The sequence below is a fragment of the Quercus robur genome, chromosome 11 (genome assembly GCF_932294415.1).
Source record: "Quercus robur chromosome 11, dhQueRobu3.1, whole genome shotgun sequence".
Taxonomy (NCBI): Eukaryota; Viridiplantae; Streptophyta; class Magnoliopsida; order Fagales; family Fagaceae; genus Quercus; species Quercus robur.
Window position 1 is genome coordinate 45,840,754 of NC_065544.1, and position 20,078 is coordinate 45,860,831.

The 20,078-nt window shown below is 37.2% G+C and overlaps 2 protein-coding genes across 3 annotated transcripts; one reads left to right on the plus strand and one right to left on the minus strand.

Moving 5' to 3' along the window:
* The first annotated feature begins 6,529 nt into the window (after positions 1-6,529).
* LOC126706923 (AAA-ATPase At3g50940-like) lies at positions 6,530-9,940 on the plus strand. The gene is made up of 2 exons (XM_050406506.1): positions 6,530-7,759; positions 9,311-9,940. The coding sequence occupies exons 1-2, from the start codon at positions 6,722-6,724 to the stop codon at positions 9,770-9,772; spliced, it is 1,500 nt and encodes a 499-aa protein (XP_050262463.1). The 5' UTR covers positions 6,530-6,721; the 3' UTR covers positions 9,773-9,940.
* A 1,658-nt stretch (positions 9,941-11,598) lies between these two features.
* LOC126706922 (bifunctional dihydrofolate reductase-thymidylate synthase-like) lies at positions 11,599-16,912 on the minus strand. Of its 2 annotated transcripts, none has more exons than XM_050406505.1 (12): positions 16,791-16,912; positions 15,288-15,799; positions 14,806-15,205; positions 14,654-14,698; positions 14,404-14,469; positions 13,836-13,897; positions 13,633-13,707; positions 13,373-13,538; positions 13,168-13,291; positions 12,740-12,846; positions 12,391-12,579; positions 11,599-11,986 (listed from the first exon to the last, which is right to left on the minus strand). In XM_050406505.1, exons 2-11 carry the CDS (start codon positions 15,710-15,712, stop codon positions 12,469-12,471), a joined length of 1,581 nt encoding a protein of 526 aa, XP_050262462.1. In that variant the 5' UTR covers positions 15,713-15,799; positions 16,791-16,912; the 3' UTR covers positions 11,599-11,986; positions 12,391-12,468. The 2 variants fall into 2 exon arrangements, with proteins under 2 accessions (XP_050262462.1, XP_050262461.1); XM_050406504.1 differs by lacking the exon at positions 16,791-16,912 and adding an exon at positions 16,061-16,242.
* Between the last annotated feature and the right edge of the window lie 3,166 nt (positions 16,913-20,078).

The window sequence follows — 20,078 nt, forward strand, 5'->3', positions numbered from 1 at the left end:
AAGAGATCAAAGCGAGCCAGGAAAGAGGAAAGCCTTGAATCAAGATCTGAGGCAGCCACCTTCGAGGCATCCCCCATCGTCGTGTCGCCACTTGCAGAGACCGGAGGACTTGCAGCCTTTTGCTCTGGATGAAGGTCAGCAACTTCAACAGGTCTCACAATTCCTTCAGGGATAACAGGCTCAGAACCTGCAAAGCCTGTATCAGTATTCAAAAAAAAGGGAAGAAAGAAGAAAAAGAAAAGGAAGAACAGATTTAGAAGAACAAACCGGTTCCAGTTTCTTGAGGCAGAACCTCTTCTTCCTGATCCCCTGACTTCCCCGAAGATTCTGGGAAGGAACATAAAGCAAGTTGAAGAAAAGGTGAAGGACCAATGGCAAAGTGGCTAAAGGAAGGGATAGATGCAGGGGGCTTCGCCATAAAAAAAAAAAGGGGGGGGGGGGAAAGAAAAAAATAAAGAAACACGATGGGAGCAGCTTGCACTCACCTTCTGAGCTCTCTGATTCTAAAGAAGAGGCAACACTGGGAGCAGATTTCTCACTGGTTTGACCTAAAGAAAAAAAAAGGGAATTCAAGAAAAACTGGAAAAGAAAGTAAAAAATATAAGGCTATTTCAAGGAAACAAGGTTTACCTGTTTGTTTGGATAGAGGAGTGTCTCCCAAAGCACCTTTATCTGACAAGGATTGAGGAAACACAGTCCTGATAGGACTAGGAGTGCGTTCAAGATGGGGACTTCGAGATGATGGGATCCTAGAAGCTTTGGGATCCTGAGAATCCTGGGAACCTTGCATCGGTTGCCCGGTTTCCTCAGCGGGATCATCAGTAGGGGGCTCCTCCCCTATAACAGGAAAAACGACAGAAAGAGCTGTGACAGTTTCCTCCCCCAGAGCCTTGCCAGTCACAGGAGGGGATACCTCCACCTAAAGGAAGAAGAAGCAGAGAAGGCAATACTAAGTAAAAAAAGAAAACACAACAGCAGGGAATGCTAACAACACAATGTCAGAGCAAAAGGGAAAGAATAGGAGAAGGGGGAACACACGTACCACGTCGTCTCCAGAAGATTGGCTCTTACCCTTCTTGTAATCAGACTTGCGCTTAGACTGCAAAGGAAATCACCACTCATCAGCAAAATAGAAAGTGAGTGCAACAACAAAAAAAAAGAGAGAGAAGAAGGAAAGAAGTCTTGCCCTTCTCTCTCTCTCTACAGATTCTCTGGAAGTCTTTTGCTTACTACGAGTACGCCCAGAGGGTCCTAAAGGAGGCTGGGATACCAAACCAGAGGATCCTAAAGAACCATGGACTGAAGCAGTCACAGGAACCTGGGGAAAAGAAGACTCTACCTTGGTCTTCTTCCGGGTCCTTGAAACTAAAGGTTCCCTGACATCCTTGCCTTCCTGTGATGCCAAGTGTGCTTGAGATTTCCCCGTTTTCCTTCTTTTCGCCTCAGAGCCTATCTCCACACCCCCTGTACTTTCACCAACATCAGCAGCTTTCATTTTCTTCAACTTGACATCTTTACCTTTAGCAGTAGCAGCACTAATTGTCTCTGTTGCACCCTTTTTGATGGGCACCCCAGAGGAAGCACCAATGATGAGACTATCACCCAGCCAGGCCTCAGGAAAATCCTGTCCATAAGCTACCCAGCCTCCCCTGGAGGCATGCCACTCTGCAAACCCAGTTTTACTGCTTGCAGCAGCAGAAACAATCCCAGCAGTAGGAAGGGATAAACGTCTATTGGCTGTCGGAGCAGAGACAATGCTAGAATTCGGGGCTTCCCGAACTGTACCAGTGCCAACATAGTCAACAAAAGATTTTTGTACTCTTCTCCAATAACTGGTATAGCCACTGGAAGCAAAGACTCCTCTCTGGGAGTTAGGCACTACAAACTAGGGGCTCCTCCGCGACCAATAAGAAAAGGCCTGCAGCCTCAAGAAAGGATCCAAGGAAGGAAGGGATGGCACCACATCCTTAAAAACTGGCGGAATGTCCTGATCAAAACCAAACTGTCGGAGCACCCGGTGTGCTGAATAATGAGTATATTTTGGGCCACTTGAAGAAGGCACAGGAAGCCAGGAGGGGCTAATGCAGGCAAGATAAGCCAGACTGCCCTCATCACCACGGCGCAAGTCAAAGGTATTACCTGTTGAAGATAAAAAAGAAGACAACACAGAATCACACGCAAAACCAGGACCAAACTCACGAGGGGATCTCCAATACAAGCTCCCTGCTTGGTCAAACAACTCCACAAGATTGAGGCCACCACCTTTCAAGCTAATCCAACGAAAAATAATGGGAAAGGCATCAGTAGAATTGCCACAAAGACCCTTCACTATGTCGGGGGATCCTTGGAATTTGTCCTTCACGAACTTCAAATTTCTACACTTAGCCAAAGTAGCTGCAGAACGGTCCCACATGAAAATCTGAAGAATGGCACAGTGAAGAAAAGAAGTGATCACATAGCAAGAGTCACCCTCAGCCTCATCTCCATGAAGCTGGTCCAGTTGAGAATAAACATGACCCAAAAACAAAGGGGCCAAAGGATATTGGGTACCTCGAGCCAACTTAATTGCCAACGGAAAAAACGAAGACTTAACTCCGTACCCAGGGAATTCACTAAACAAAAATTTACTAAGCCAAAAGGCCAGGAAACCGGCCCACCTCACTTCTTTATCCTTTTCACGAGAGAGGGTCATCACCCATCTCCCCATCCTAGCCGGCTTACCACCAGGAGAGGCGGAGCGACCACCAAAATGACCAAATAATTTCTCTTCTACCACGAGATCCTCACCAAAAAGATCAATATCAAAAGGATTTTCTTCACCAAACACCGGGAGGAGGAAGTTATTAACCACATCCTCCAAGGTGATTGTCAATTCACCAGTAGAAAAGAAAAAAGTATGAAAGGAAGGACACCAACGACGTACCAGATGCCTGAGCCCTTTGGCGTCTCTGAAACCCTCAAGGTTTCTGGAAATAGCCACTGCCTTTAGGATGCCAGCGCGCTCCAAACGACCCACAAACTCAGCATCAGACAGTTCCTTGTCTACCCATATAGGCCAACCCTGAATCTTTCCCGGAACAAAATCAAAGAAAATAGGAACCGCCTCTCGGATTCCTTGTCTGATCTGGAGATCGAAAATCTCTCTAGGGTCAGGAACCTGGGCGGAACCAGCGAAACCCGCTTGGCCAGAAAATAGCCAAACGTGAGGGGATGAAGGAGCCTCACCATGAGATATATGAGGAAAAAATAAACTGAGAGAATACCAAGGATCCCGTAAAGGGAAGGCCGAACGTTCAGCAACCTCATGAGAATCGCTCTGAGCAGAACCAGAAGAACCTTCACCCTCAGAAGGACTGGGGGTACGCTCTCTCCTCTTTCGAGAAGAAGAAGAAGCCATGGAAACAACCCACACTATGAGAAGAAAGGAGACTGAAAGTGCGAAAAGGGAAAACCAGAGTAACAGAGAAGAAGAAAAACTCAGGGAATGAAAAAAAAAAAGCTCAGAAACAAAATGATAAGATGAAACGGCTACAATAAAGGCGCAAGTAGCAGTTGGGAAAAACAGTTTATGAAAAGACGCGCTAGTTGCAAAAAATTTAATTTGAAGAGGGGGTTAATCAGCAGTTATTAATGAGAAGCAATGGGAAACGAGATAAGTGGGTAGGAGAGTTTTACCTCAAATACTCAACTGCCACGTCCCGTGTAAAGAGGAAGCTGCGAAAAGTAATAATTATAAGAGAGCACAACACGCAAAAAAAAAAGGAGGCGACCAAAAGCAGCAGAAGAGAGCTGGGATCCCACAAAAACCTAAGGAAACCTAAATCACTCACGCGTGGGCTTCAGGCAACCCACGAGCTCGGGGGGCTAAATGTTGAGGTCTAAAAAATCACAGTAAAATAAGCCCAAGAAAGAATAAGCTAAGCCCAAGAAAGAGTGAGTTAAGCCCAGAAAAAAAGAAAACTCAGACCAATTCCAAAGGGATTATACGAAAGGCCCTGAGGATCCCGAAGCCCAGAAAAGGAAAAGCAACCAAAGAAAAAAAAGAGAGAGAACATCACAGCAGAGTATAAGACGCAAGGATCCTCAGGCACTATCAATAAGCGCAAAGAAAAAGAAGACCAGGACAGATCGATAGAAAGAAGACAGAAAAAGAAAACAAGAAAAACAAAAGAACGCAAGCGACCCTTCATGGCACAGACAGAAAAGGCGTCGGGGAACCAAGACAAGGAAGAAGAATGATAACAAAACGATTTCAAAAGAGCAGAACAGGATTCCGCCCAAATAGGAAAGAAACAGAAAGGTAAAAGACGCCAGAAGTGAGGATGCCGAGAAGGGCATACCTCAGCACATCCCAAAGAGGATGGCCAACCAGAAGCTTTCGAAGGAATCAGAACCAAGAGAAGGAAAGAATGAGAGAAAACGGAAAAGGGGACTTACCGAGATGATAAGGACAAAACATACTCTGTTTGCAAAAGACCAGAACAGGGGAACCAACGGTTCCCCAAGACGCCCAGAAAAACTCCACTATAAAAGGAGAGGATGGGTTGTGAAGAAGGCAGCGAGGAAAAAAGAAAGAAACGTAAGAAAAGAAGAGATTCTCTAGGAAAAACTATCAGAAAATCTGTGCAGAAAGAAAATTACTAAGGGAAAAACGAATACTGCCTCCCGATATCCTGTAAAAGCAACTATGGTACATACTCGGATTCAACGAGAATCAAACTTCGCAAGTTTTGAAGGCTGAAATAGCCATTCAAGGCTGCAATTTTTGAGCTCGATTGGACCTTGTATCACGTCCTAGTGAGCTTTCTGTAATCAAACAGATAATACCTTAATGAAATACTGTTTCATAACTCCCAGGATCCCTACAGTACTTTTTTTTTTTTTTATCATCTTGCTAATCCTGCTTTTCTTTTCTTTCTGAGCTTACGTTGTTAATTTTTGGCACTCCTCGATATCCTTGTTTGTCATTTTTTTTGTATGTTGTCAGGAGTATTCTCTGCATTCACTTGATTCTTAAACAGCCATTTAGCTGCGGTGAGTCAAGGCCCAGTCCACCAAATCCTCTCTTTTTTTTTATTCAGGCTCGGGATCCTTGGGCCTGAGTATCCCGAAAAAAAGACACTCTCACAAACCCCTAGCTCTCGGGTCACACAGAATATGAAATATTTTATTACCAAAATATAAAAGCAACTATAGATCTCATGATCTAGACTAACTTATTTTTAATTCTATCAAATTCAATAGCATAAATGAAATCAATTAGAAACAAAATAGTCCTAAAAGGAGAAACTATTTATACACTTATGAATGCAAGCACCCGAAATTTTTTTTTTTTTCCAAAACCAATCATTTGTTATACTTCATGTATGTGGTTTGAACTATACATCACCCTTCCCGACTATCTATTTATTCAAAAAAAAAAAAAAAAAAAAAAAAAAAAAACCTATATACATGAGTTTGAGTTGAAGAATTGCCAAAACTAAGCCCTATGCTACCTTTCCTCTAATGTGTCAAGCAAATGAAGTTGAAGTCTTGAAGAACTCTTTCCTTCACTTAGGCTTTTGACAAAACTTACAAATCCTTGGAACTAAATGATTGATTTTACACCAAAATCTTTGTTAATGACATAAATTTTATTTTCCTTTATTAGGAGAACCAGAATTCAGATCTTCTCTCTCCTAATATTGTAACTATTAAATTATTTATAAAAAAAAAATTTACTAATTTTAATTTACTAAAATGTCGTATTAAATCATTTGTATATCATGCATCAATTATAATATGTCTCATATCAACAAATCACTAATTTTATTTTATTAGTAAGTTTCAGTCAGCTCAATTGGTAAAATCTCTAATAGTTGAATAAAAGATCTGAAATTCAATTCCTGCTTACACCAAAAATTAATTGGTGTTTTAGTCTGATAATAAAAATGTATCATAAAAAACGGACACTATAAGTTCAAACTCTCTTAAAAAAAATTTATTTTATTATCCACCAATATGGAAAATCAACCATTCTAAGATCCAAAAAAAAAAAAAAAAACTGCAAAATTACCTGTTGAAAATCATTGTAACCATTTTTTCACTCAATTTTGACAAAATATTAGGTAGGGAAGACTCTCACGTGAGGGGTGAGCCTCACATTAAACTTTCTAAAGTTCGTGCTTTTACGAACTTCATAAATACCTAATAATTTTTCTTTTTTCCACACAAATTGTTAGTCATTTTCCGAGTCAATTTCGCCATTTTTCTCCGGGCCCCACACTCAAACCTTAGGCTTCATAAATGCTATGAATTATGCTAAAGACACAACTTTTAGCACAATTTTATGCAACAGCTCGACATATCACAGGCTTGATCATACTCTTACTAATTACAACTTCTCGTTACATGCAAAAAAAAAAAAAAAAATTTACAACTTCTCGTTGTGTTCTTAGCATAATTCTGGATGCTATTGATCGGTCCAAAGTCAAAACCTTACATAACCAAGAAAAACTGAAAACCCCCCCAAAAAAAAAAAAAAAAAAAAAAAAAAACCAATCACAAAAATTCACAGTCCCTTCTTCCCACCACAAATCTGTCAAAAGTCAATACCGACCACCACCACCATCGCAACATTTCTTCCCCAATCTGAATTCTCTACTACAAAGCCAACAAAACCCATAAACCCCATTTCCTAAAACCCCTCAAAGATCCAATCTTTCCCACCATCCCAAAAACCATGTTCCCCCAAACCCAAAACCTCCAAGTCCCTTCCACCAGGACAATGATCTCCGCCGTGGCCTCCGCCGCCGCCACTGCCATGCTCCTCCGATCCCTCGCACGTGACTACCTCCCACATGAGCTTCGAAACTACATATACCTCAAACTCCGCACTCTCTTCTCCTCACTCTCTTCCCAACTCACCCTTGTCATCGATGAGTTCGATGGTCTTAACCACAACCACCTCTTCAAAGCTGCACAGCTTTATCTTAAACCCACTCTCTCTCCCAACACTAAACGTTTCAGGGTCTCCATGCCTGTCAAAGAGACCAAAATCTCTGTCACCATGGAAAGAAACGAAGAAATAGTTGACACATTCAATGGTGCCCAACTGAAATGGAAGTTGGTGTCGAAGCAAGTACAGTCAAAGTGGGTAACTGGACCTGACTCGGGTCCTTACAATTCAGTTCTCATGAACGAGGTTCGTTACATGGAGTTAAGCTTCCACAAGAAACACAAAGACATGGTGTTCCAAAACTACTTGCCCCATGTGTTAGAAAAGTCTAAGGAAGTGAAAGAAGAGAGAAAGACATTAAAGCTTTTCACTTTGGGTGGTGATAGAATGAGAGGGCATAGAGTGGAGAGGTGGCAGTCTGTGAATCTTGATCATCCTGCGACTTTTGATACTTTGGCTACGGATGTGAATGTGAAGGAGATGATAATGGAGGATCTTGAGAGGTTTGTGAAGAGGAAAGAGTTTTACAGGAAAGTTGGGAAGGCTTGGAAACGTGGGTACTTGTTGTTTGGACCACCTGGTACTGGGAAATCTAGTTTGATTGCTGCTATGGCGAATTACCTTAATTTTGATATCTATGACTTGGAGTTGACTGAAGTTAGGCGTAATTCTGACCTGAGGAACCTGTTGATCTCGACAGCAAACCGGTCTATACTTGTGGTGGAGGATATTGATTGCTCTATTGAATTGCAGGATAGGCTTGAAAAGGCCAGGGTTATGAATCCTTTTCCATCTCATTATCATCAACAACAGGGAACGCAGGTGAGGTTATTGCTCTTTGTAATCATTTCTGTTTTTAATGATTTTCTCCGATGCCTTGCTGATGGTATATGATTGTTTATGTTCAAGATTATGTTTGATGGTATGACTTCAGATAAAATAGATGACATATAAGATTACATGAGGCAAACCTTGACTAGTCTGTTGAAAATTCATAGCCAACCTCAAAATTTTGGGATTAAAGACTTGATTGTTGTTGCATTATGTTAATATATACTTGCCAAGAGCCTTGTAGCTTAACTAGCACCTCCTAGTGTTTTCATTTGAGACATCCAAGATTCAAATCCCCAAACCCCCATTGTAACTATTGAATAATCAAAAATTATGTTAATAGATACTCCTTGTGCTAAGTAGTTGCTAGATGTATGCTTCATTTATGGTAAATATCATTTTGAGTTTGAGAGGTTGCAATGATTTTGGTGGTGGCAGACATTTTGGAGATGAATAGAAAAGACGTCTGTCATGAAAAGATTTTAGTGTTTATGTATTTACTGGACAGCTGGAGTACTCTTTCTGTCCTAAATACCTTTTTGAAGCTGTGTACAATAGAAGCACAGTTCTTTGCAAATGTTCTTTAACACCTGGTTTGGGATTTTATAATCTTGGGAAATACTAACATCTTAGAATTCCATTCAGTGTCACAAAAGGCTCAAGGGATACTAATTAATTAAACTCTTAAAATTCAATTCACTGTCAGAAAAGGCATATGGGTTTCTATCTTCTGATTGTGGAATTATATTTCCTAAAGGCCTGGTAGATCTGTGGTCTGTGAAATGCATCAATTACCAAATCAGCTAAGAAAATCTTTGGTTTAAACAGCCTCTAATTCTGGAGTAGCTTGGAACATTGGAGGGTGTGTAGGGTGTGAGTGTATTTTCTCCATTTTGGCCAGGACTAGTCAATCAACAACCTCATGGATGTGTAGGTTGTGCATATCTTGCCAGAAAAGTGGGATGATCAAACCCTTTTTGTTAGAATACTGGTTAAATGATTAAATTTACCATTTCCTAATAGTTTAAGCTTTTGGGAAAATTGGTGATTTATCATGGTATCAAAGAAGGTGCTTTAAAAGCTTCATCTTTGGGGCAATTGGTAGTTTATCACTTTTCAAGTTTCAAATTGAAATATAAGCATACACCTCAGCCCATTAGGTAGCAGGCATTGAGTTTAGGCTGTCATGGAGTGGCACCACTGAGGAGGAAACAATAAGAGCACCAGTTCCACTACCACCTAGAATATGAGGGTAGTAACCCTCAATGGCTTGATGCTGTCATATAATGTGATTAGTGGGCTTCACTAGTCTTATGAATTCAACCAAAGAAAAGAAATATTATTCTGGAGGTTCATATATCAACCTTGGTTTTTTAGTTTCCCCCATTCAATTTTCATGGGAGCATTGCGAGCAATCTTGTCTTTCTGCGTCAAGTGGTAAGAATCTTCATACTATTTAGTGCATGATGATGGCTGCAGGTACCTTTCTTCCAAGAATAACTGCCTATCGATAATTTGATCATATATTTTCTTTCTGTTTAGGTGACTTTGTCAGGGTTGCTTAATTTCATAGATGGCTTATGGTCAAGTTGTGGGGATGAGCGGATAATAGTGTTCACAACCAATCATAAAGATCGGCTGGACCCAGCTTTGTTGCGTCCTGGTCGTATGGATGTACACATCCACATGTCCTATTGCACACCGTGTGGATTCAAAATGCTAGCATCAAATTACCATGGAATTACAGAGCACTCACTGTTCTCAGATATTGAGATGTTAATAGAGACAACAAAGGTAACTCCAGCAGAGGTAGCTGAGCATTTACTGAAAAATGAGGAACCTGAAATTGCACTAAGAGGCTTAATTGAGTTTCTTGAAGGGAAAAAGAGAGAAAGTGATGAAACTAAAGCTAGTGAAGCAGAAGGTACAGAAGAGGTAGAGGGCAGAGGTGGAAATGGGACAACGGAGGGTGAGAAAGGCAAACACATAATAAGGATTCTGTGATGTGTTGCAATCGTAATGAAGGTGCCAAATATTAAAAACAAAAAAGCTGCATAGATAATGAGATAATTTGGTATGTGCTTCTATGTATGTGTGTGTTGATAGAGCCATATATACATTTTAAAATATATATGATTGAGTTCAAGTTACATTAACTTTAACTCTTTTCCATCTTATCACTCATTATTTCAAGTAGATTATTTTTTTTAATTTACAAGTGAGGGGAATTCAGGGGATTCAAACCTAAGTTGTTCACATGGAGAGGATTAGGCAATGCTAAAGAGCCACAAGACTCTTGACTCAATAGATCAATATTTTTCCGACTGCACCAATTACATGTTCTTCATATGTTCATCATATGTGCTAAGTTTCACCTTAATCTAAGGTTAAAGGCTAAATACTCTTGGGTGATTGATAGTGAAGTAGTATTGTGAGAGAAGGGTGAAAAGAACCCCCAGCATGTCTTCATTCTACAATTATCACTGCTTATGGACTTGAATCTTGGTGATCTATCCATGACCAAGCTTGGGTGAAACTAAGTAGAGGTTCAAACCAACTAATGTTGAAGAATCAGTGGACTATCAAATTCAAAACTCATTTGTTTAGTAAAAATGAGAGAGAGAGAGAGATTTTGAACCATTTTTATCCTAATAATTCACAAGCAGAGATCATATAATCCAATAGTGAGTTTGGCAAACTGTAAGTATTATTACAAGTTATTAAGTACCTGTATGGTTTTGTTTTTTTGCAAAAAAATAAAAAAACGATAGTGTTTTGTAAACACATATTTCATATTCGGCCACACCATTGTGATTTTACACGTTTTTGCATTGCTCCCTTCAAGCTGCAATTGCAAAACACACTTATAAAAGCAAGTTTTTCAAAATGCTCAAAAACATAAAGCTGAACCAAATTACTCTAAATCGTGTGACATTAATTTTTTTTTTTTTTTTTTTTTTTTTTTTTTTTTTTTAAAATAAAAGAGGCTAGTCATATAACCCTTCTTAAAATTCATTATATGGTAGCAAACCTGCAGGGCGTGTCATGAAATATAACTAGCACGTAGGGAATATATCTGGCACACATACATGGGCACCTTGTTTGTACATGGCTTGTGAACGAAAGATTTATGCCAATCTCGTCCATGCATTTCTTTCTTGCATGATATTCTCTCCTGCCATCCCATAAACACATTGCTGGTTTAGACCATTTGCAAAATAGAGTGATTGTTCAGTACTTCCTCTTTCTTATCACAGAAAATTAAGAGTAATTATTCCATATTCACGGTAATCGGATTAGGAATTAAGATCCATTTGGTAACTTTATTGTCCTCATATTTTGAATTTGATAAAATAAGTTTTGAATCATTATGAAATATTGCTTTTGATAGTTATGTTATTAAAATTACATTAATTTATCATCAAAAAGTCTTATAATTCAGTAGCATTATCTACCGAGAAACAAGGTTTAAATCCTTCTTCCTCTCCAATTGTTGTAACTTATAACTAATAATAATATTGTTGTAACTTATAACTAATAAATTATTATAAGAAAAAAAAATATTAAAAATCAACCAACAAATGCTAAACCGCTAGCCATCACAAAATCCTAATTCCTAAAAGTGCCCAAAGAGGAGCTCAACAGTCTTTTAAATTTTAACAAAAAGAAGGCTAAAAATCAGTAACCAGTGAAGCTAGGCTAACTCCATTATTTTCATGGACATGATCATGCTATAAACCATTCTGTATAGCCCATTCTTGCATTTAAACCCAGAAAAATCACAAACAATAATATGAAGGGAACATCACAATCTACGATACCGCACTGCATTGCTGAAATTGATGATTGATCATCAAATCACTTCCAAATCATCTCTACCAAACTTTTAAAGTCCAAGCAACTGTTTTTATAAAAATAATACACCAGATAAACCAGTCCAAGAGAATTCAAGATCCAAATTCTATTTTCAACAACAATATCAAGATACCAGCTACTTTCAGAGTATTTGCAGCTGTTAAGAAAGTGATAGCTCCTTGTAAAATGGAGAAATGAACATGAACTGTAAGAAGCTACTGATAAACTAAATCACCTTAGATCCACCAAACACTGGAACTAAAGGATTCTCTCTTACTGCAGTTCCTAGTTTTAAGTATAATATACTAGTAGTTCTTTATTTGTATAGAACTCAATAGCAACATAAACCTCCAACAGGTGTTCCTGAAACATCATAGAAACAAGCTATCAGTTGTGTCATTGTCATACGACAACAAAAAAATTGTAGAAATTACGTTCACAAAGATCTGCCATAAAAGATAAACACATAATTAAAACTAATAAGAAGCATTTGCTAGCATTGGTCAGCATTAAACATGATGTGTCATGAAGAGAGCTATTATTTTTCCAGAACCTGAAGCCCCCAACCACACTAAGATTATAACAAACCACAATAGGGACCAATTAGGTGATGAAAAAAATCCTCATAGCAACTTTGTGGCAACATGCCATAAATTTGGTAAGTGAACCATCAACGCAAAAAATTGATAGAGATCACTTAAAACATCCATGTTGATAACTGAACCAAATATGAGGCAGGATATAAATCAGTGGAATCATATACTTGCCTCAAAAACTAGGTGCTAACATTGCCTGAAGGAGGTACTTTTCTCTATGCTTTTTTAGTGAGAACCTTTATGAGATGTCTAAACTGCCATTTTCATTTCTATCTTCTGGTGAGGATCATAACCTACAAGTTTGAAATCAGCTGCCACAAAAGAATCTATATTCTTCTTCTCAGGATTTATCTTCAAAATCTGCAATAGAAATAAAGGTGAAATATGAAGATGAATGATACAAATTATATGAAAATTGGATGAGTAGAGGAAATTTTAACCTCTCCCAACCAGTAATATATTTTCAAACGAGTTGAAAATCAAGTCTAACACAGTCTCAGTTTGACATTATTATTCTTACTGGAAAAGGCTTAGGGAGTTTCTGAAGCTGCTCCTGTAGAGGCCGGATATGAGTGCGATAAACATGAGCATCCCCAATAACATGGATGAAATCACCTGGAACAAGATCTGTACAAGATATGGCAATTAGAAATCACAGCATTAAGTTAACTAAAATTCATCAAATTATTCCACTAATTCAGAAATAGTGGAGATAAGAAAATAGATCCTATTGTGGTCGCCTTGGCAGTGAATGATGAACCATAAAATTGAATGTTCTCATTAAGTAGTTTAGGCATATACAAACTGATTCTCACAAGCACATCATTATTTAACATTTACCATTTTTCATGCGCATCAGATGATGCCACACAATCATATGACTATTTATCATTCTAGAGACATCCACACATTTAAATACTAATTCCTGATAGTTGTAAAAATGCATACCACAAACATGAGCAATCATGCATGTCAGGAGAGCATAAGATGCGATGTTGAATGGCACACCGAGGCCCATGTCAGCAGAGCGCTGATACATTTGACACGATAACTCACCATTGGCCACATAAAACTGCAAAGAGAAAAGAAGGATGTACTCCAAAACAAAAAGAAATTATTAAGGAAAAAGTTGACATGCTGCTTCAAGACAAACCTGTGCAAACATGTGGCAAGGTGGAAGAGCCATCAATTTGAGATCAGAAGGATTCCATGCTGAGAGTATTATCCGTCGGTCATCAGGATTATTTTTAATCTTGTGAATAACATCAAACAATTGATCAAATCCTTGGCCAGAGTAGTCAGCATGCATATCAGTATACCTGAAGAATGCAAGACAGATGGATAAAAAGTTTAAACTAAATTCACTAAGACTAATCCATAATCTAACTTTAGAACAAGTAGAGTCCTCCCAACCTAGCACCAAAATGTCTCCACTGGAACCCATATACAGGTCCTAAGTCACCCTCCTCCCTGTCTGTCAAACCGATACTGAAAAAGGCAAATAAGATATAATTTAAAACCACAAGAAAAGCAGAAGTCATTTAAAATAGCCAGAGTACCCAAGATACATGAGAATGAGTATAATGTCATTATTAATATGACAGTTCAATACTTGCCTATCAAGGTAATCTCTGGAAGCATTTCCATCCCATATATGAATGCCTTTTTCCTGAAGGACCTGTCATGAAACCAACCCCCAAGAATGAATTTCATTTCACCATGTTTCATTCGATGAGAAGTTTCAATGCAGTATCATGCACACTTTAGGTAAATGAAATCATATGGTTTTCCATTGAAATTAGAAGCACAGGACTGTATGTCAAGATGAACTCATTACAGCTGTCAACATCATTCCAACAGAGAACTAAGCATACTCAATAAATTTTAAGGTTATAATTCATTTCTTTAGGTGTATGCATCTACCATACATGCAACTAAACATAATCTTTTTGCACAAGCACCACTTAGAGAAAACAAAAACCAGTGACTTTTTTTATGATGTAAACAAAAACTACGAATTTTTAAACAAATACACAATTCATGCAGAAAAACAAAAATGACCAAATGAGTGAAGCTTGTCAATAAGCTTCTGAAACTGAGTAGTTCCCTCCAGTCCCATTTTGAATTATGGTCAGGAACAAGAATGATGAAGCATATGACTAAAAATGTTCAAGATATTATTACCTTTGCATTTGTTGAACCACTGATAAACCATAGAAGTTCTTCAATGACACCTCGCCAAAATACTTTCTATTAACCAAATGATAACATGTGTCAACCTATATATCAAGATGAATAAGAGATATTCCTTTTTTAATAAAATAACATAGCCACCAATTCAAAATTGCTGGACAGAGACAAGGAAATACATACAATAAGCCACACAAATAAGATTAACTTTTTTCTTTTGGCTGAACAAGAAAGAAACACATGCCTTGGTAGTAAGAAGTGGGAAAGTTCTGCGCAGATTGAACCGCATCTGTGGAAATACAGCAGAGAGAGCATGCAACAAATGGCATCAATATGTAAACACGAGAGAGTTGAATAGAAGCAAAACAAGTATTGCTTAATAATTGGAGACCATACCTGGGAGCCAAACTTTGACCAAGTACCAGTCCCTGTCCTGTCATCCTTAGGATTTCCATCTGAGATGATTTCTTGAACCAATCTAAGATACATGTACTCCTCATGACTCTCAAAGATTGTCTTGGGCAGGAAAGAGAATTTCTCTACCTCAAACTTACCAGTCTCCGACCCACTATCGAAGTTCAGATCACCATTTTGACCAAGGGATTCAACTGCAGAACTCCTAACGCGAACATAAGTTGTGAAGGAATGTCGTATGTTATTTTCCACCACAGGAAAGGATGAGTACCATGGCTGAAATACAGAGTAATCAATCGCAGGCATGAATGTGTCACATTCAATGCTTGTCTCAATTTCTGAAATGTGGATAGCATCACATCCAGGTGCATTGATAGTTTCCCTGTATATAAAGATTGCCAATATAAATAGAGAAAGAAAGAAACAAGAGCTCCTCAGTACTGGAATGAACAACAAAAGCACACCTCAATATCTCGCCACCTCCAATAACAAACACTTTTTCAATTGACAGACAGTAAGGTGCAGCAGCTAACAACTCCAAAGCAGAAGCCACACTTCCGCATATTAAAACATTTTCTGCAGTTGCAATGTCAAAACTCCCAGAGCGAGTCAGAACAACATTAAGGCGACCAGGTAGAGGCCGTTTCTCAACGGGGATACTCTCCCATGTTTTCCTACCCATTAGAACCGCATTCTTTTTCCCAGGATCTGAGGTTTTCACAGTGATTTCCTTGAAAAATTTGAGGTCAGAAGGTAAATTCCAGGGCAGTTTTCCATCCTTACCAATACCCATATCTCGGGTTGCAGCCACAACCACTTGGTAAGTCCTCCGTGGATCAGGCAGTCCATTTCCATTGCCATTAGAAGTCATCAAAGAGTCACCAGCCATAATTGAACTGAAAACTTGACAGAAACTTAGAGAAGATGACACAAAACAAGTACGGCACAGCCCAAGTTTCAGGAAGGGTTGTACAACCTGAAAATTGAAACAAATAGAGAAAAATTTTAAAAATAAAACATATGAAATGTGAAAACCATTCCTCAATATCTATCCAATAGGCAAAGTAATGACAAAAACAGATAACAGAGCAAAACACAAAAATAAGCCAAAATTGGGAATATTAGTATATGTGTGTGTGTGCGCGCATTTTTGTTGAAAAAGTTAAAAATCAGAACACTAGAACCATACAAACTAGCTAGAGACCACATGGGCATAACCCCAATTCATAAAAAATACCTGGAATTTCAGAGAAACCCAAAAAACCACCAATTCCCATTTGTCTAACCCAACCCATCTAACTTTAATATACCAAACAGTGAAGCATAAACAGCTTGTTAAATACGTAATGTACCATAAATTGTTGCTTAAAAAAAAAAAAAAATTAGTCATACACGCACCCTTTAGTGTCTGAGCCCAGGTCTTACCTTGCTCTACAAGGAAAACAAAGTACCAATTTAAGCTGTAGACCTCATCCACAACCATAGATTACAGGCACGAACAAGAACAACATGCATGCAAATCCAACTATTCCTAAAGCAATTCTCAATGCAAAAATCTACTAAACCCTTTGTAAAAAAAAAAAAAAAAAAGTACCCATCTGATTCAATAGCTCACACATGACTCAAAGTTCATTCATAAATTAAAAATAATACATAAACAAAAGAGAATCTCACACACAATTCATATAGCATATTTATAAAATAAAATAAAAAAATCAAACACTAAGAATATGATTTTCCAAACTCCCTGTTGAAAAACAAAACAAAAATTAAAATTAAAAAAAAAAAATGGCAATGCAAATTCGAAGAACGGTTATTGCGATTCCATTAAATATTCATCGGAAAAATTGAAATCCCTCACACAAACTGTAAAACCCACCATTTTTTTTTTGTTGGGTCAAAAAAAAAAAAAAAAAAAACCTTGAATCGCAAAGAAAACAAAACAAGAATGTGGAAAAGTGACAGACCGATCTCGGAGCGAAGAGCGAAATCTCGAGCGAGCAAGCACGAAGACCGAGAAACCGTGTGTCTGAGAAAATTAAGGAATGAGCTAGGGTTTTTGTATTAGACAAAAGTACTTTTTTTATTTTATTTTTAATATTATATTAGGGACGCGGCATTTCGAAGAAAACACAGAGAAAGAGAGAGAGAAGAGAGAAGAGTAGAGAGTAGTAGTGAGTGGAGAGAGAGAGAAGAGAGAGTCAAAAAAAACTAGCAGCTTGTTTATGTTATAAATACAAAACAAAACCACTTTCTTCGGTTTTCTTCTTCTCTTTCTTTCTTTTTTCTTTTTCTTTTTTTCTTTGTTTCACACACTCTTTGAGAAATAAAAGGGAAAAGAGCAAGAAAGAAAGTGAGTAAGATTAGAGAGAGACAGAGAGAAAAGAAAAAGTGAGAAAATTCAAAAGCACGGTTGACGCGGGGTATCGTTTGAGTGTATTGTGTGTTTGTGTGAGTTAGACTTTCTTATACATTGAGAGAGTTTTTTTTTTTTTTTTTTTTTTTTTTTTGACTACTATTGTGGACTATGGTATTACCTTCTTGTTGTGTTGTAGGTTTTGTTGGTATGTATTTTTTTTCCTACATTTTCGATGTTGATGTTTTTCTAAAAAATTAGTTTTTAAAAAAATAATATTTTTTATAAAATTATTTTATTTTCTTATCTTATAACTTCTCATATTTAGCTTGCTATGAGATAAAGTTGTATTTCCAAAAAACAAGTTATGCTTTTTGTGTTAACTAAAGATAGTTTTCTTTTAACTAACTTTTTCTAATGTTAACAAATATTGAAAAATGCAAAAAATTATCTTTACATAAAATTTTCCATCGAAACAAACGGAGCAAAATATTGGGATGATAACCGAGCAATGGGTTCTTTCTTTTGAATATGAAAAATGCTTAAACAAAACAACATCATGTGGGCCAAATAATTAGAGGTGATTTTAAATTTAAACCTCACGCTTTCAAAAATAAGAAAATAGTCCTTCAACTTTAAAACACATAACAATCCAACCCCTATACCAATTACATGTGTTGTCATTTTTTGGGGGGGGGGGGGTGTTCCTACTAACAGTAACTCTACACATTCTCTATTCACTTACAACCACACATTTCTTTATCTAAGAAGAGAAAATATTTCAGTAAAGGAGACTCTCTCTCTCTCTCTCTCTCTCTCTCTCTCTCCATTGCTTAAGAATGAAATTGACTTGAGTTTTGGAGTGCTTACCACCACCCATTATGTTATTGTTCTTTCTCTATGCAAGACTTAGGTGATGCCAAACCTTAGAAGAACTTCATCTCCCACCAAACTCAAGAATACAAGTCCAATACCTGACTCCATTTGTGTAGGTGCCAAACTCGTTTACATTCTAGTGGAGAAACTCCAATGCAGTATCTAGCTATGTTAGTCTTCAACAGAGCTTCCTTCAATAAATAAAACTATTGTAGAAAAGTCAATTAAGCTACATTAAGTACCCACTACATCATTAATGAAAAATGCTTAAACAAAACAACATCATGTGGCTTGGGTGAAATAATGTACATAAATAATAGACATATGTGTCCATATAATCACATGTTTGTGTTCTGTTTAAGCATTTTACATTAGTGGCTTCATCATAAATTGGTGTATGATGTGAATAAAACCTTTTTTAAAACACAAGGTTAGATTTAAAACTTTCAAAAAGTATGAGATTTAATTTAAAATCAACCATAAACTATGGGATTTAAAATGTAATTTGTCTTCAATATTTTTATAAGAGATATAGGGCTAAAGTAAAAAAGTGGAGTGGCAACCATTTGTGATAAGAATAGATTAAATAAGTGCAATATGTATTTTTTACTCTCTCTTTTTGTGTGCTCTTTTTTTCTCTATAAAAAGTGAAGTTAATATTATATGTATTCACATCGTAGCACTACTTACAACATATGTATCTTATAGATGTCTTGTGCATGAAATACCATAAAATATATCATATAATAAACCTACAATACCCATTATAAGAGAAGTAATATATTTCCTTATCTCCTCCATATGTCACTAACTAGTTTGCATAAAAGTTAAACATGTTTGACCTCAACCTGCAAGCCTCTAGAGAGCTAGTTCCTACAATAAAAAATGAGTATTGTTGTGCATGGTGATGCCATTCGCTCATTACATATATAATGATGGACTAAGAGGGGACCTATTTTAATAGAGAAGCATCATACATGTTTTAGTAAAGTTTCTTATCTTCAGATTAAGTGTACATGTGCTTGGGTACAGATTATAAGTTAACTTTTTTTACTTTTTAATTTGTATGTACATATTTTTAAAATCTCAATTTTTCAAAATACAAACATATTTTAGCACACTTTCAACAAAAAATTTTCAGTAAAAAATTAAATAAGTTGTTATCAAACACTAAATAAACAACGTAACATCATTATCGTAACCCCACTTATTAGATACACCTAAAAAACTAATTCTTGATCAAAATGATAGTATCAAATTTTTTTTATCAAAATGAAATACCGTTTTCAAGTAATATTGCATGTGTCTGGAAGCTGGAAATCCATAACCGATCAATAAAACCGCGACACATGTCATGTTGAAAACTTACGCATACTAAATCCTGCTGTCCACTTGGCTTCAATTAGTGTCCATTCGCACTTGGTAGTTACTTGGACGTCTTAACTCTTAATTACCTCAACGGGTACCATTAAAAGCTAATCCACCGCGATGCAATCTCAGCCGTCCATGTAATTGTCTGTGCATAACCTACATTTATACCTCTTGTTGTGATATTATCCATTATAGTAACATAGTTTTGTTTGGAAAATGTTTTTTTTTGGGGGGGGGGGGGGGGACGCTTGGAAAATGTTAAAACCACACATTATTTTATAGGGATAATTACACTTTACCCACCTGTAGTTTACCTCTAATTTGATTTGTCTACCTGTGATTTAAATTTTAACACTTTACTCACCTGTGATTCTCACTGTTATTGTGCCGTAACCCACCTCTGTTAAAATTAAGGGTAAATCGGTATTTTTGCTCAAGTTTTATGTCTCTCTCCTCCCAAAACAAAAAATAGCACAAAAATGCAAGAAAAAGAAGATCAAAAAGTGGTATTTGTCTCTCTCTCCATTCACACAAATCTTGAACATGAAGAACATACCCAAAAAAAAACCCAAATCAACCTACACAAGATCACTGACTTAATGACTCAGATTGTCCAATTTCTAAGCAAGAATAATGCACCTTTCACTGTTAA